General features: G+C 45.1%; 1 protein-coding gene across 1 annotated transcript in view; it reads right to left on the bottom strand.

Moving 5' to 3' along the window:
• LOC137373218 (zinc finger protein GLIS1-like) overlaps positions 1-18,578 on the bottom strand; it is a 488,859-nt gene that overhangs the window by 131,806 nt on the left and 338,475 nt on the right. Inside the window, exon 5 of the mRNA XM_068038074.1 lies at positions 17,303-17,413. Within this exon, the coding sequence (XP_067894175.1) occupies positions 17,303-17,413 (111 nt within the window). The remainder of the gene's footprint in view (positions 1-17,302; positions 17,414-18,578) is intronic.

Here is an 18,578-nt window from a genome sequence, read left to right on the forward strand (position 1 = left end):
ATATCTGAAAATTTACAGATTTTGTAGGTGAAACAAAGGATATTTTCTGAACATTATGCAATAAGGTCTCAGAATGTAGCATTCCATTGGTTAAGCAGATAGGAACACTAGGCTCTGTGGAAATGAATCCAGAAGATCACAAAAATGGCATCCCGTCCATACTGAGATAGCTCAATTCAGCTTGAGTGGTGGTACTGGCCTCAGTTGCGCTAGGAAAAGGATGTTCACCAGGATTTCTGTTCAATGATACCCAGTGACCATTGACGGAAAGACTGCATGACTGACGTAGGATAAGAACACGATTAGGCGCAACTGTCACTTACAGTTGAGTAACTCAGCAACACTTAGGGGTGAAATTAGGTAATACCAGTAGTGCAAAATGGAATAGCGAATCAGCAGCCCTTTTGTGCGACTTGGGTTGACCAATTTCACCACCCCCCCTCCCTTCCCCATTGTCTAGGTTCACAAATGAAGAATGGGTGAGGTAACAGATGGCTCACAACCCCCCATAAACCTTAAACAGCATGAGTCAGTTTGTTCAAGAGAAAAGGAGAGAAAACTGGGGAAAAAAAGCTTCCCAAATATGGGGCAGGTATTTGACGCCGATATGAGGGTGGGAAGACAGGTGGGAAGGCAGGAAAGTTCCCCACACCAGCCAGCGTGCCGGTTCCCTGCCATAGCCCCAGCTCCCAGCCATTTTCCAGGAGGTTTGATCAGGTATGGAATGGCTACCCGCCCCCAAGTGGCGGTGAGCTTATTAACTCAATTAAGAGGCCAACTAAAGCCATTGATCAGAGGCTGACTAGAAAATTTCCAGTTGGCCTGCAGGCCCTCTAAGGCATTGAGAGCACAGCAGATGTCTGGAGGCTCCCTTATCTGCAATGTCAGGCTGCAGCTCCTTTGGTGCTGGAGGGCTTCCCATTGGCCCTCCAGCTTCGAGAGCCCACCCACCATCCTTAATTGGATGGCGAGAGCGCCCTCCGGTCACTTCTTGGCCAAACCTGCAAAAATCACTATCATTAGACTATTCCTGACAGAGTGCGATGTCGGGACCCCCATTTGATCCGAACTTCAGGATCCCAACCCCAAGCTGAAAATCCTGTCATGGACTTTTTCCATCCATGTCAGTAAACACATTTGGTTTGTTCATCATTCTGTTCCTGCCACATTCTCACTGAGAAACATGCATACGATGTGATTGCCTGACACCTACCAGACTCCATACACTATAGATTTTATTCTTTATCTTTGGAATCTCATGCTCATCCAAATAGATGCCAAGGAAATAATTAAATGGACATTATTGATACAGCTGCAGGAATTCAGTGGTCCCCAGTTTCTAGAGTGTGTTTATTTTTAATTCGTTCATGGGATGTGGGCGTCGCTGGCTAGGACAGTATTTATTGCCCATCCCTAATTGCCCTCGAGAAGGTGGTGGTGAGCCGCCATCTTGAACCGCTGCAGTCCAGGGGGGATAGGTACACCCACAGTGTTGTTAGGAGGGGAGTTCCAGTATTTTGACCCAGCCACAGTGAACAAACGGCGATATAGTTCCAAGTCAGGATGATGTGTGGTTTGGAGGGGAACTTGCAGGTGGTGGTGTTCCATGCATCTGCTGCCCTTGTCCTTCTAGTTGGTAGAGGTCACGGGTTTGGAAGGTGCTATCTAAGGAGCCTTGGTGCATTGCTGTAATGCATTTTGTAAATGGTACACACTGTTGCCACTGTGCATCTGTGGTGAGGGGAGTGAATGTTGAAGGTTGTGGATGGGGTGACAATCAAGTGGGCTGCTTTGTCCTGGATGGTGTCGAGCTTCTTGAGTGTTGTTGGAGCTGCACCCATCAAGGCAAATGGAAAGTATTCCATCACACTCCTGACTTGTGCCTTGTAGATGGTGGACAGGCTTTGGGGAGGCAGGAGGTGAGTTATTTGCCTCAGGATTCCTAGCCTCTGACCTGCTCTTGTAGCCATGGAATTTATATTGCTACTCCAGTTCAGCTTCTGGTCAATGGTAACCCCAGGATATTGATAGTGGGGGACTCAGTAATGGTAATGCCATTGAATATCGAGGGGAGATGGCTAGATTCTCTCTTCTTTGAGATATTCATTGCCTGGCACTTGTGTAGCGCGAATGTTACTTGCCACTTATCAGCCCAAGCCTGGATATTGTCCAGGTCTTGCTACATTTCTACACGGACAGCTTCAGTATCTGAGGAGTCGTGAATGATGCTGAACATTGTGCAATCATCAGTGAATATCCCCACTTCTGACCTTATGATTGAAGGAAGATCATTAATGAAGCAGCTGAAGAAGGTTGGGCCTAGGAAACTACCCTGAGGAACTCCTGCAGTGATGTCCTGGAGCTCAGATGATTGCCCTCAAACAACTATAGCCATCTTCCTTTGCGCTAGGTATGACTCCAACCAGGGGAGAGTTTTCCCCCGATTCCCATTGACTCCAGTTTTGCTAGGGCTCCTTGATGCCATATTTGGTAAAATGCTGCCTTGATGTCAAGGGCAGTCACTCTCACCTCACCTCTTGAGTTCAGCTCTTTTGTCCATGTTTGAACCAAGGCTGTAATGAGGTCAGGAGCTGAGTGGCCCTGGCGGAACCCAAACTGAGCGAGTTATTGCTGAGCAAGTGCTACTTGATAGCAGTGTCGACGACACCTTCCATCACTCTACTGATAATCGAGAGTAGACTGATGGGGCAGTAATTGGCCAGGTTGGATTGGTCTTGCATTTTGTGTACAGGACATACCTGGGCAATTTTCCACATTGCAGGGTAGATGCCAGTGTTGAAGCTGTACTGGAACGGCTGGCTAGGGGCACGGCAAGTTCTGGAGCACAGGTCTTCAGTACTGTTGCCGGAACATTGTCAGGGCCCACAGGCTTTACAGTATCCAGTGCCTTCAGTCGTTTCTTGATATCTCGTGGAGTGAATCGAACTGGCTGAAGACAGGCATCTGTGATGCTGGGGACTTCAGAAGGAGGCCGAGTTGGATCATCAACCCGGCACGTCTGGCTGAAGATTGTTGCAAATGCTTCAGCCGTATTATTTGTACTGATGTGCTGGGCTCCCCCAGCATTGAGGATGGGGCTATTTGTGCAGCCACCTCCTCCAGTTAATTGTCCACCACCATTCACGACTGGATGTGGCAGGACTGCAGAGCTTAGATCTGATCCATTGGTTGTGGGATCACTTAGCTCTATCTATTGCATGCTGCTTATGCTGTTTGGCACGCAAGTAGTCCTGGGTTGTAGCTTCACTCGCTTGACACCTCATTTTGAGGTTTGCCTGGTGCTGTTCCTGGCATGCCCTCCTGCACTCTTCATTGAACCAGGGTTCATCCCCCGGCTTGATGGTAATGGTGGAGTGGGGGTTATGCCGGGCCATGAGGTTACAGATTGTGGTTGTGTACAATTCTGCTGCTGTTGATGGCCTCTTGTGCCTCATGCATGCCCAGTTTTGCGTTGCTAGATCTGTTCGAAATCTATCCCAATTAGCATGGTGGTAGTGCCACACAACATGATGCAGGCTATCCTCAATGTGAAGATGGGACCTTGTCTCCACAAGGACTGTGCGGTGGTCACTCCTACCAATACCGTCATAGACAAATGCATCTGCGGCAGGCAGATTGGTAAGGATGAGGTCAAGTATGTTTTTCCCTCTTGTTGCTTCCCTCACAAACTGCCGCAGACCCAGTCTAGCAGCTATGTCCTTAGGGACTCGGCCAGCTCAGTCAGTAATAGTGCTATTGAGCCACTCTTGGTGATAGACATATGGACATTGAATTCCACCACCCAGAGTACATTCTGCGCCTTTGCCACCCTCAGTGCTTCCTCCAAGTGGTGTTCAACATTTGCAGTACTGATTCATCAGCTGAGTGGGGTGGGGGGGGGTGGCATGCTGCGCAGTAGGTGGTAATCAGCAGGAGGTTTCCTTGCCCATGTTTGACCTGATGCCATCAGTCTTCATGGGGTCTGGAGTTGATGTTGAGGACTCCCAGGACAACTCTCTCCTGACCGTATACCACTGTGCCACCACCTCTGCCGGGTCTACCCTGCCAGTAGGACAGAACATACCCGGGGATGGTGATGGTGGTTTCTGGGACCTTGTCTGTAAGGTATGATACCATGAGTCTGACTATGTCAGGCTGTTGCTTGACTAGTCTGTGAGAGAGCTCTCCCAACTTTGGCACAAGCTCCCAGATGTTAGTAAGGAGGACTTTGCAGAGGCGACAGGGCTGGGTTTTCCGTTGTCGTTTCCGGTGCCTAGGTCAATGCGGGGAGGTCTGTCTGGTTTCATTCCTTATTGATTTTGTTTCAGTTTGATACAACTGAGTGGCTTGCTAGGCCATTTCAGAGGGCATTTAAGAGTCAACTACATTGCTGTGGGTTTGGAGTGACATGTAAGCTAGACCAGGTAAGGACAGCAGATTTCCTTCCCTAAAGGACATTCATGAACCAGATGGGTTTTTACAACAATCAACAATGTTTTCATGGCCATCATTTGACTAGCTTTTAATTCTAGATTTATTAATTGAATTCAAATTCCACCTTCCGCCGTGGTGTGATTCAAACCCATGTTCCCAGAGCAATACTCTGGGTCTATGGGTTATTAGTCCAGTGACAATACAACAATGCTTGATGGGCAAATGGCATCTTCTTTTTCCATTTTTCTTATGTTGTAATCTGAACATGTTTTAATTTTTGAATAGGAGGGATGAGTCTCAAAATTTACATTCAGATTACTTTGCTCATTCCCATTCTACATTGTTAAAAATTGAAAACCAGAACCTTTGAGGCACAGTGTTCTGTGCCTTCTCCCAAAGCACAGACTCAGAGCACAGATCACTCTAATCTCTTTTCCTTTTTTTCAAACATTAATCTGAATCAGCATTTCTCTACAACACCTCCTCCGGTGAACAAATCAAATTGATTTGTAAAGGGTCCAGACTTACACTAACTCCCAACAACAGCAGAGTAAATGATTGCGATTTAGAGGTTGGATTCTTAACAACATATTAAATTATCCCGTACCCAGTCTCCTAGGAGCTATGTATGTCATCCACCGAAACACTGATCAAAGAGCCAAGTTACCATACTTGACTGGACACGTTCCTGAAGCATTAAGAAGACCTGTTAACACAGTTTCATTCAGTGTATTAAAGGACATATCTCATACAATTAATAGGATGGAGAAACCTCCAACAATGTACTCAGCATGTTTCTGTGATTTTGTGAGCTTTATAAAAGGGAAACATATGAGCTGAGTTGTTTTAGTTGATGAATCTGGGGGGTTTTTGTAACAGAAAACACTTGCTAGGATTGGAGCAAAGTTGAGCCCGTTCAACTCACTGTAGCAAATCATCTTGACATCTATCTTATAACTAGCAGAATGAATGCTCTTGGCAATACTGTGTGAAACATGTACTTCTTAAAACACAAGTGGAGAGGAAGATTAAAAACAGCAGGAGGAACAAACCCAACAAAGCAGAATTATTCTAATCTTCGATTGCAGATTCAGGAGCCCCTGCCACACGCTGTCACTATGCACAATTCAGCTCACGTAACAACACAGTATAAACACACGCTCACTCCAATATCACTGATAATTCAGAATAAACTTCATTAATGATTTTATAAAATTACAAATTTGGTAAATCAACTTTACGTGAGATAATTTGTTTCAGGTATATATTATATAAATGTTCATGTCAAGTTGCAACTGTGAAGTTACAGAGAAAGCACTTCACTTCAGCACCTTGTTTTCCCCCCAAACCTCCTGAAACTAGTGACTCATCCTAGTTCAATGGCTACATACTCCAGCATGTTCAAGTGATTCTTTCCCAAATGGTAAGTTTTCATGTATGAACCAAGGCTGTGAATGTCAGCAGATTATCACAGTCAAGCCCAATCTTGCCCTCACCCAAACATCCACACCCCCAAACTGTCTAACATGGGTCACTTGATAGTGATCACACAAGCATAGAAATTTTAACACAGGTGGAGGCCATTCAGCCCCTTTTATGTGCACTCAATTTGATTGGTTTTAAAAAGTGCAATTTTCCTGCCTTCCTCTAATACACACTGTCATGCTCACGCAAGGAGCAATTATGAACTACATAATGAATTTATAAAACAAATCCAAAACGGGCACTTTTCCTGATAAACGAGATGGAGTTGAGAGGTCAGGTGACCTTATCCTGTACTGCCAAAATACATGGAAACTACAAGAACCCTGAGCCAATCTTCATGTCACCCAGAGGTTAAAACACAATTCGAATAAAACGCTGTCTTAGGTCAATTGAGAGGTGAAAAAGGGAAATGATCTCTATCATTTCCCATCTGTCCGTACCAACACCCATTTTCTTGCCTTCTTCCCACACCCTTTTATATTCTTCTTCTTTAAGTAATTATCCAGTATTTTTCTGAATGACAATCAGCATCCATCACCACTTGTCACATGACATTCCACCACACTGCAGTAACTATTTGCATGAAATATGTTGTTCTAATCGACCCCCTACATATGTATTTCTTATCTAGCCTTTAATTTGTCAATACAAACAATCTACCTGCATTTACTTTGTATATTCCCTTTAGCATTTCCAACATCTCTTGCAAATCTTTCAGATTCCCCTTAACCTTCTCAGTTTGAGAGAACACAGCCCTAGTTGCCAGCCATTCCTTGTAACTTCGATCCCTTATCACTGGGATCATCCTTGTAAATCCATGCCGCACTTTCTCCAGGGTTATTATATCCTTCCTTAGTGAAGAGCCCCAGGCTCCACACAGTATTGTCAATGTGGCCCAACCATCATTTTGTAGAAGGCCACTATGACCTCTTTGTTTATTTGATCAGACCCCTTGAATATACATTTCAAAATTCCATTTGCTTCTTTATGGTAATTTTTTTTATCTTTCCATCCAATTTTAAGGATTTATGTATCTGCACACCTAGATCCCTTTGGTCCTGCACTGCATTGAGAAATGTAACATTATTCTTTATTCTCTTTCACAAAATGCATTAGCTGATCAATAGCAAAAAACACGGCTGGTTTTTCCTCACTACCCAGAGATGCTGCTGCCAAGTAATACCCAGCTGCTGCCCTGCCTTACATCAGCTAACAGCACAGACTGAAGATCAAACCTCAAGAGCTTATCATCTGTATGGCTCAGTATCATATCAAGCAGCCATTAGCAACAGACACATTTGGGCAGCTGGCTAAAAACTATTTGAATCTGTTTGAGTTGACGTAACCAAAACTTGTGTTACAAAAAACAGTTAAAGAATGGCGTGCTATTTCCCCAAATTGTGACCATATGTGCACAATCTCATGCTCTGATGGGTGTCCAACCATCCTTTAAACATGAATGGGGCTACTGTGGTATGAGAGAGTACACTTTCATGAGATAGTATACCTCAGGGTTGTCCAACATATGGCCCGTGGGTCAGATTCCGCCCCGCCAAAATTTTCAATCCAGCCGGCCAATCCCTCACAACTTGTGAACAGAAAAGGGTGAGATTGACTTTGTTCCATTTGTATCCTCCAGTTGTTAGTAAGTGAGTGGAGAGTTGGTGCAGTTCAGCCTGTACCTGACAAGTCACTAGTCTTCGCTTTCTGCAGCGAGCTGCAGTAAAGGGATGAGGGATGAGGGAGGGATCAGAGTGACGCTCGTGCAATTGATGCAGAAGCTCACCATTCAAAAGCGTGAACAGTTTGCCTGCACGTGGACCTTCATTGAATAGGAGCGCAGGGAAGAGGGACTTGCTGGAAAGACTGTTGCCGTCAGTCGGCAGGGGCAGGTGTGAGCACATGGGGGGGAGGGGGTGTGAGCACATGGGAGGGGGTGTGAGCACACGGGGGGGGTGAGCACACGGTGGGGGGTGAGCACACGGGTGGGGGGGGTGGTGAGCACAGGGGGGGGTGGTGGTGAGCACACGGAGGGGGGGTGAGCATGCAGAGACAGTGGGTGTGGGTGTGAGCACGCAGAGATGGGGGAAGGGGGGTGGTGAGCACACAGAGACGTGGGGGTGGTTGGTGAGCAGAGACGGGGGAGGTGAGCACGCAGAAACTGGGGGAAGAGAGTGATCATGCAGCAACGGGGGGAGGGTGCACACACAGAGACTGGGGGGGGTGAGCATGCAGAGACAGGTGGGTGTGAGCACGCAGAGACAGGTGGGAGTGGGTGTGAGCATGCAGAGACGGGGGGGTTGGTGAGCAGAGACGGGGGGCTGAGCACGCAGAAACTGGGGGGGGGGAGTGAGCATGCAGAGAGGGGGGAGGGTGAGCACACAGAAATGGGGGGGGGGGGGGTTGGTGACCACGCAGAGACCGGAGGAGGGGGTAACCATGCAGCGATGGGGGGGGGGGGTGGTGAGCGGAGAAGGGGGGGTGAGCACACAGAGACAGTGGGGGTGGGTGTGAGCACACAGAAACGGTGGGGGGGTTGGTCAGCACGCAGAGACAGGAGGGGCGGTGAGCACGCAGAGACAATGGGACAAGAGGGGTGGGTGGTGAGCACGCAGACAGTTTGGGGGATGTGGTGAGCATGCAGAGACGGGGGTAAGCATGCAGAGACGGGGGGTGAGCATGCAGAGATGGGGGGTGAGCACGCAGAGATGGGGGGTGAGCACACAGAGACGGGGGGTGAGCACGCAAAGACGGGGTGGGGCAGTGAGCATGCAGAGACAGGTGGGGGGTGAGCACGCAGAGACAGTTGGGGGGGTGGTGTGAGCATGCAGAGACGGTGGCAATGCTGGTGGAAGGAGGTGATGCGTGATTCAGAGTACAGGGCCACACCGAGCATCAATGTGTTTCTGCTCCTGGTGCATGCTGGGCGACGAGAGGAATTGTTGGAAAAAAAGAGGTTAGTAATTTTTTTACCCAGTGTGCCCTATTTCTAATACCTTTATCTTTCTGAAATTTGCTCACTAGCTCCCTATGTAGGGCAAAAATTGTAATGTGGCTCCTCATGTGTAAAGGTCGGACAGCCCCGGTACACTTTCATGAGGCAGCATGTCCCACTTCAGACTCTAATCGTCGTCAGTTGGCTTTGGCAAAATTCATATCAGAAACTAATGATAGTTTTCTTATATTCTAGGGGAATTCCTAACTTCTTAAACATTGTTGAGTATATTATTGAATAAAATAACAGATTGAAAGTTCTTCCCTTGTCAGCAATATTACGAGATACTGGAAGAAATTACCAGATGACCATGCATGCAAACATGCTCTCATGTATCCAGGGTTCAGTGCATACCCAGACTGCAGAAAGCCAAGCAGTCGATACTGGAACTCTGCACTTCCAATTCGTGTCATATTCAACAAACCAAATGACAGTTTCTGTCAATCAAACCCTCATTTACTACAGTTGGTAGAGTCAATTAGAACCACAGTGACAGGTAGCAGGTTATGCCAACTGAATTCATATTATTTAAGCTGGTTTGCTGTCTATACAGCAGAGACTGAATTTATTGCTCTGGATGGTAGTTTATACAAATTGAGCCAGCATTCACTGTGCTGGTCAGTCTTTTTTAAATTTATTAAAGGGATGTGGGTGGGCATCATTGGCCAGGCCAGCATTTATTACCCATCCCTAATTGCCCTCGGAAGGTGGTGGTGAACTGCCTTCTTGACAACTGAGTGGCTTGCTCGGCCATTTCAGATAGCAATCACATAAGGACGGCAGATTTCCTTCCCTAAAAGACATTAGTGATCTTGATGGGGTTTTTACGGCAATCTGGTAGTTACATGGTCACCATTACTGATACTAGCTTTTCATTCCAGCTTTATTTAATTAACTGAATTTAAACTTCTCAGTTGCTATGGTGGGATTTGGACTCATGTTGCTGGATCATTCATCCAGGCCTCTGGATTACTCGTCCCCACTACACTGCTATTCTCGATAATTATCAATTACAACTGAGCCCACATTTGCTGTGCTTAATGCCAGTCTAAATCAATTGAGACTGCATTTTTATTATTCATTCATGGGATGTGAGAATCACTACGAAGGCCAGCATTTGTTGCCCATCCCTATTTGCCCTTGAGAAGGTGGTGGTGAGCCGTCTTCTTGAACCACTGCAGTCCATGTGGAGTAGGTACCCACAGTGCTGTTAGGAAGGGAGTTCCAGGATTTTGATCCGTGACAGTGAAGGAACGGCAATGTAGTTCCAAGTCAGGATGTTGTGCGGCTTGGAAGGGAAATTGCAGGTGGTGGTGTTCCCATGCAGCTGCTGCCCTTGTTTTTCTAGTTGGTAGCGGTCATGGGTTTGGAGGGTGCTGTCAAAGGAGGGTTGGCAACTTGCTGTTGTGTATCTTATAGATAACACACAGTGCTGCCACTGTGTGCCGGTGGCAGAAGGAGTGAATGTTGAAGGTGGTGGATGAAGTGCCGATCAAGCAGGCTGCTTTGTCTTGGATGGTGTTGAGCTTCTTGAGTGATGTAGGAGCTGCACTCATCCAGGCAAGTGGAGAGTATTCCATCACACTCCTGACTTGTGCCTTGGAGATGGTGGACAGGCTTTGGGGAGTCAGGAGGTGAGCTACTAACCACAGTATTCTGACCTGCTCTTATAGCCACAGAATTTATATCGCCGGTCCAGTTAAGTTTCTGATCAATGGTAACTCACAGGATGTTGACGGTGGGGGAGTGAGCGATGGTAATGCCATTGAAAATCATGGGGAGATGGTTAGATTCTCTCTTGTTTGAGATGGTCATTGGCTGGCACTTGTGTGGCATGAATGCTACTTGTCACTTATCAGCCCAAGCCTGAATGTTGTCCATGTCTTGCTCGTTTGGACATGGACTGCTTCATTATCTGAGGAGTCGCGAATGGTAGTGAACATTGTGCAACCATCAGCGAATATTCCCACTTCTGACCTTATGTTGGAGGGAAGGTCATTGATGAAGCAGCTGAAGATGGTTGGGTGTAGGGCAAAGCCCTCAGGAACTCCTAGAGTGACGCCCTGAGACTGAGATGATTGGCCTCCAACAACCACAACCATCTTCCTTTGTGCTAGGTATGATTCCAACCAGAGGAGAGTTTTCCCCCTAATTCCCATTGACTTCATTTTTTCCACGTCAAGTGCTGCCTTGATGTCAAGGGCAGTCACTCTCACCCCACCTCTTGAATTCAGCTCTTTTGTCCGTGTCTGGACCAAGGGTGTAATGACGTCAATAGCCGAGTGGTCCTGGTGGAACCCAAACTGATCATCGGTAAGCAGATTAATGGTGAGCAAGTGCTGCTTGATAGGATTGTCAACAACACTTCCATTACTTTGCTGATGATTGAGAGTGGACTAATGGGGTGGTAATTGGATGGATTCGCTTTGATCTGCTTTTTCTGGACAGGACATAGCTGGGAAATTTTCCACATTGTCGGGTAGATGCCAGTGTGGTAGCTGTACTGGAACTGCTTTATTACATTAGGTGGCACTTTATACCAAGTGAGTCTATATTGCACTGGATGTAAATCTATTCTATAAACTCATTTATATAATTGTGAGGTGCTCAAATTAAGGTCTTGCATCTACTCGTTTTAAATTCAGATCTTCCCAATTTATCCACCAATTCCCTTCACAATTTTGAAATGTCTTTCTACAGCTCTGTTGATGTCATAGTGGCACAGTTAAGCCATACAGACCAGAAGATGTCAAATTTGATTCTTGGATTGTGCTTAATTAGCTCTTAAATCTTTGACAATAGGGACAACTGGCTTTAGTCCCCTCCCACCTCTACTCTAGGAAGGGAGAAGTTAACTCAGGATTCCCATTTCTCAATGCAATACAATGACACTGGCTGGAAGTGTGTGCATGTGAATGATGGATGGAAACATGATTAGGCAAGGGTATGATGACCTTACTATTGAATAGCTGGCAAATACTCAAAATGTAGCCTCATGCAGCAAAAATGGCCACTTGGGTAATGCACCAGATGACTGCTGGCACCCATGAAACCGTATCCCAGCAAGAGTTAGAATCTTGAGGAGAAAAAGGAAGAAAATAGAGCAAAAAAAACTGGTTTCTTTCCAATGAGTACTGGTTGACATCCTTCAGCCTCTTTTCATATCTGATTGATTTAGGACTTAGTTCCAATCTTACTGCCCATCTTTGAACCTTTTCCACTCTATAATTGCCTTATTGTGAGTACAATGGTCATAAATATCACAAAATCCTAAATAATTTCACTAATGCTTTATGGAAACAAAGTGAAGATTGCAGCTGAGTCAAACAGATTGCAGATTGAAAGCTGAGTGTAGAGATTTGAGTTTGGTGAGTTGCAAGTTCGGTGAAGGGGGAGGAGGTGCTCCATTTTTCTACCCTTTTTTCCTACTTTTTTAACCTTCCAGTAATTGGTTCCTGCTTCGGTGCAGTGGAAGGAACTGTGTGGTGAGTACCTGGTAAGCTATTCTACTTATAATAAATAGTCTGTAAAGTTAAGGTATGGCAGGGCAGCTCTGCTGAGTGGAATGTACAGCCTGTGGCATGTGGGAAGTCATGGACACACCATGTCTCCTAGGCAGGAAGTGTCACCAGCTGCAGAAGCTTGAACTCCAAACTCGAGCGGCGGCTGGAGTCACTGTTGGGCATCCGCGAGGCAGAGGACTACGTGGATAGCACATTTACGGAGGTGGTCACACCACAGTTTAGGAGCATGCAGGCAGATAGGGAATGGGTGACCGCCAGCCAGCCTAACAGAACCAGGCAGGCAGTGCACGAGTCCCCTGATATGATCTCACTCGCGAATCGAAGAGCAGTGGTGATAGGGGAACAGATAAGCATTTCTGCAGCAGTAAATGTGACTCCAGGATGGTGTGTTGCCTCCCTGATGCCAGGGTCAAGGATGTCATGGAGAGGCTGCAGGACATTCTTCTGGGGGAGGGTGAACAGCCAGAGGCTGTGGTCCACATTGGTACCAATGACATAGGTAAGAAAGGGGATGAGGTCCTGAAAACAGATTTTGGGGAGCGAGGAAGGAGATTAAAAAGCAGGACCTCAAAAGCAGTAATCTCAAGATTACTCCCAGTCCCACGTGCAAGTGAGCATAGGAATAGGAATATTGAGCAATTGAAAACGTGGCTGGAGAGCTGGTGTAAGATGGAGGGCATCAGATTTCTAAGACATTGGGACCTGTTCTGGGGCAGATGGGACCTGTACAAGATGGACGGGTTGCATCTTAGCAGGACTGGGACAAATATCCTCGCAGGGAAATTTTGCTAGTGCTGTTGGGATGGGTTTAAACTAAATTGTCAGGGGGGATAGGAACCTGAGCAGGAGCTCAGATTGGAGGGAAACTAAACTGGTAACTTGTGTGGGGCATGGGAACCAGGAGGATATAATATTAGAGAGGAATACCAAGGTGCACAGAATACTGGGGAAGATAGATAGCACGAGAGTAGGGAATAATACGTTATTAAGTGGGGTCAGAGTAAGAGAGAAAGTAATAAAGTCTGAATCAGGGTTAATGTGCATGTATATAACTGCATGGAGTTTGGTTAATAAGACTGATGAGGTACAGGTTTAGATTGCCATGTGGAAATATGATGTTGTGGCTATAACAGAGACCTGGCTCAAAGAAGGGCAGGACTGGGTGTTAAATAATCCTGGATACAAGGTGTTCAAGAAAGATAGGAAAGGGAAAAAAGGGTTAGGTTAGCAGTATTGATTAAGGAGAGCATTGCAGTGCTGGCGAAAAAGGATGTCCCAGAGGGGTCGAGAACAGAATCTATTTGGCTAGAACTAAGGGACAAAAAAGGTGCAGTTATATTGCTCGGTGTCGTCTATAGGCCACCAGCTAGAGGAACAAATTTGCAAGGAAATTACAGAGAGGTACAAAAATTACAGGGTAGTTATAATGGGGGATTTTTATTATCCAAGCATAGACTGGTATAATAGTAGTGTAAAGGGCAGTGAGGGGCAAGAGTTCCTTGATTGTGTTCAGGAAAACCTTCGACAACAGTTTGACAAAAGTTGCCAGTCCAATGAGAAAGGAGGTACTACTAGACCTGGTTCTTGGGAATGAGGTGGGCCAAGTGGATCAAGTATCAGTAGGAGAGCATTTCGGGGACAGTGATCATTGTATCATAAGGTTTAGGCTGACTATGGAAAAGGACAAAGAGCAATCTTTGAATAATTAAGTAAGAATAATTAACTGGGGGAAGGCCAACTTCAATGGGGTAAGAATGGAGCTGGGGCAAATAAATTGGAGTCAAAAGCTGGCAGGAAAATCGATAAATGAACAATGGGCTACCTTCAGAGAAGAGGTCACAGTCAAGGTATGTTCCCTCGAAGGGGAAACGTAGAGCAAACAAATTCAGAGCTCCCTGGATGCCAAAAGAGGTAGAGATTAAGACAAAGATGCCAGGTAGAAAATACTATTGAGAACCAGGCTGAATATAGAAGGTCCAGAGGGAAAGTGAAAAAGCAAATAAAAGAAACAAAGAGAGAGCATGAAAAGAGACTGGCAGCTCGCATGAAAGGAAATTCCAAAGTTTCCTATAGGTATATAAATAGTGAATGGGTGGTAAAAGGAGGAGTGGGCCGATTAGGGACCAGAAAGGGGATTTACACATGGAGGCAGAGGGCATAGCTGAGGTATTAAATGAATACTTTACATCTGTCTTTACCAAGGAAGAAGATGCAACCCAGGCAATGTTGAAAGAGGAGGTAAGTCAGACACTAGAGGGGTTTAAAATTGCTAAAGAGGAAGTATTAGATAGGCTGTTGTACTAAAAAGTGGATAAAACACCAGGACCAGATGAGATGCATCCAACGATACTGAGGGAAGTGAGGCACTGGCCATAATTTTTCAGTCTTCCTTAAACTCGGGGGTGGTGACAGAGGACTGGAGAATTGCAAACGTTACATCCTTGTTCAAAAAAGGGTGTAAAGAGAAGCCCAGCAACTACAGGCCAGTCTGTTTAACTTCGGTGGTGGGAAAACTTCCAGAAAAAATTATTCGGGACAAAATCAACAGTCACATGGACAAATGTGAGTTAATTAAGGAAAACCAGCATGGATTTTTTAAGGGAAAATCATGTTTAACTAACTTGCTGGAGTTTTTTTGGAAGGTAACAAGAGGTTGATGATGGCAATGCTGTTGATGTGGTGTACATGGACTTTCAAAAGGCATTTGATATAGTGCCACACAACAGACTTGTGAGCAAACATGCATCTCAAGGAATAAAAGGATGTTTTTTGGGCCGGAGGAAGGTTTGTATTGGAGTTCCCCAGGGATCAGTATTGGGACCCTTGCTTTTCCTGATATATATTAATGACCTAGACCTTGGTGTACAGGGTACAATTTCAAAATTTGCAGATGATTCGAAACTTGGAAGCATTGTGAACTGTGAGGAGGATGGTGTAGAACTTCAAAAGGACGTAGACAAGGTGGTGGAATAGGCAGACAGGTGGCAGATGAAGTTTAATAGAAATGTGAAGTGATTCATTTTGTTATGAAGAACATGGAAAGACAATATAGAATAAAGGGTACAATTCTAAATGGGGTGCAGGAGCAGTGGAACCTGGGTGTATATGTGCATAATTCATTGAAGGTGGCAGGACAGTTTGAGAGAGCGTTTAATAAAGCATACAGTATCCTGGGCTTTACTGATAGGGGCATAGAGTACAAGAGCAAGGAAGTTATGTTGAATTTGTATAAGACACTAGTTCAGCCTCAGCTGGAGTACTGCATCCAATTCTGGTTGCAGGGATGAGGAATTTCGGTTATGAAGACAGATTGGAGAAGTTTTCCTTGGAGAAGAGAAGGCTGAGAGGTGATTTGATAGAGGTATTCAAAATCATGAGGTGTCTGGACAGAGTAGATAGGGAGAAACTGTTCCCACTCATGAAAGGAGCAAGAACGAGAGGACACAGATTTAATTTATTTGGTAAGAGAAGTAAATGTGACTTGAGGAAAAACTTTTTCACGCAGCGAGTGGTTAAGGTCTAGAATGCGCCGCCTGAGAACGTGGTGGAGGCAGGTTCAATTGAAGCATTCAAAATGGAATTAGACAGTTATATGAAAAGGAAGAATGTGCAGGGTTATGGGGAGAAGGCAGGAGAATGGAACTGAGGGAGTTGCTCTTTCAGAGAGCCAGTGCGGACACAATGGACCGAACGGCCTCCTTGTGCGCTGTAACAATTCTGTGATTCTGTGAATTCTGTGATTCTGTGTCAGCAGATATTAGAATAAGCATGCAGGTTGTGTACAGGCTTACAGCCCCTTTTATGCTTACTGTCCACATTGGGCACATCAGGCACAATGTAGGCCTCACGGTTCCGTGTTTACTAATACAAGAAACAGGCATCCAATGCAATTTAGTGGATTAGCCACCCACTGTTGCATTATCAGCCTATTAGTAATTTAGAACTCTGGGGGGGGTAGGAATTGGAACTCATTTTGCCTGTTTTATGGGCACAATGAGGTAAAATTTTATGGAACAGCAGCCTGTGCCTCAAGGACATTGAAAAATGTCCACCCAAAATTGGGTTGGGGCATTTTGCAGGCATCTCTTGTCTCCACCTAGAAAGGTGTTGGTTCCCTTACATATGTAGCTGAAAGGCCTAATGCCTGTTTCAGTCTCCTCACAGAAACTGATCCACACTACTCATGATTCTAAGCAGTGCCTGCTAACTAAAGGTAAGTTTTGTTTTTAAACAAATATTCAAATCCTTCCTGTTGAGCCAGCAGGAGAAAAAGTGCCCCTGTCAGTACCATAGCACTTCTGAAAGCTGCTGCTGGCCGAGATCAGCCTCCATTCTGCCGCCCTGCCCACCCAGCGCTTACCCAACACTGCTACTGGTGAGGCAGGCAGCCTGACATTAGTAGTTACCAAAGGGCAAGGGTAGGCACAATAGGCACCAGCAGCTCACCCACATTATATAGTTACGGGCCTAGTTTGAAACTCTTAAGGTCCACATACATTGCCTTATGTGCTGTTCCTCCTCCCTGCATCCTCACTATATTGAAATCGAGACTAATCACACTTTCTGGTATTCTAACAATTCTTTCCAAGAATGCCAAAACTATGGAACTCCTTTGTGCCTGGGACTTCCCTTCAAAGTTGGCTTTAAAAACTCAAGCTTGGCATTCCTAACCACTAATCTTTCTCATTCTTTTCAACTGTGGCAAAATCCAGTGCACTGGGCCTTCACCCTTCATCAAGCATTCTCAATTGGAAAAAAAAGTGGTAAAGGAGCATTTAGTTCTTGTAAAATAAATTAATGTTTGGAAATAAAATATCATGACTATCCAGTACATGACATGTTGACCTATCTGATTATTTCTTACCTTCTTACGCACCTGTTGCTGTTTGGCAGAGTGTGCTTTGACATGCTTCCTCAGTGAGCTTGGATCAGTGTAGCGCTTTGTGCACCCTGGGATCTGACAAGCATATGGTTTCTGTAAATGTTTGAGAGAGGGAAAAGTTTGACACTTTGCAATAGCTGCTGAGTTTCATTAAGACAATTCCGCACTGACGGTGTACATGTGATCCCTTCTGCTACGAGATGATGAATTATTATTTCCTGTGCGCAAACACGTTCAAACCAGAATGCAGTTACTAAATGTAGAAATTCCTCTTTTTAAGACATTTCACTCAAATAGCTCAGTCCTGGCACCCAACCAGTATTACATTGTGTTAGATGATAGCCCTGCTCCTGGATTTGATTCAAAAGCTGGAAATAGCTTTCACAACTGTAGCTGTTGATAATTATTACTGGTGTCCAATCACATAACTATCAGGAAGCTGCAAATGTAGAAAATTTGACAGCAATAATTTATCTATGGTCACATTTACATCCTCCACTTGTAAGGAGTATATACTTAGTTTGTAAGTAGTTTTCTTTTCTTCAGATAGACCAATTATATACACAGTTGATGTGAAGGACCCTTATCTTTGCATTGATGCAAGTTATACAGTATAATTTGCATGAGTCAATCTCACAAAATAATCTCACACTGTAGGATGACCTGACTGCCGTCGGGAATTTTTTAAACTTCATTTAACTTTACTACCCCATTGGCACAACTGCTACATTACATTGCTACAGAGCTCCATTGTCCATGGGCAGAACGCCATGCAGCAGCTGGCAGTGTAACTCGATCTGGTACCTCTTGCATAACAACATCTTCAACTGCATATTAATTTACATTGATGGCTGCCGAATTTAAATTCAAAGTATTGTCGTAAGGTGAAAAACTTTTCAGACCAATTTATAAATAATACTTACAATGGGGTAAATGTTTGTCTTCATGGGCAGTAATATGCAGAGCAGATGGTTCTCCCATCAGACAGTATAGTCACGCTGTTGATTTAAATGAAATGAAAATCGGGTGGGCTCTATAATGGGCAAGCAATCGTTCCACAAGATTACTGCCCATAGGGTCAAGATAAAAATTTACCCCTTATATTCAAAACTCGACTCTACCATCATCTACTGAAATCATTGAATGAATTGTACCTGGGCTCTGAAGACAGAAATTCCTTGGCAAAGTAAGGAAAGCACAAAGAAGAGAAGGAAGAATTAACAGTTTTACCCTTATGCAGTACAGACATTAACACTTG

This window comes from Heterodontus francisci, chromosome 8 (genome assembly GCF_036365525.1).
Source record: "Heterodontus francisci isolate sHetFra1 chromosome 8, sHetFra1.hap1, whole genome shotgun sequence".
Classification (NCBI taxonomy): Eukaryota; Metazoa; Chordata; class Chondrichthyes; order Heterodontiformes; family Heterodontidae; genus Heterodontus; species Heterodontus francisci.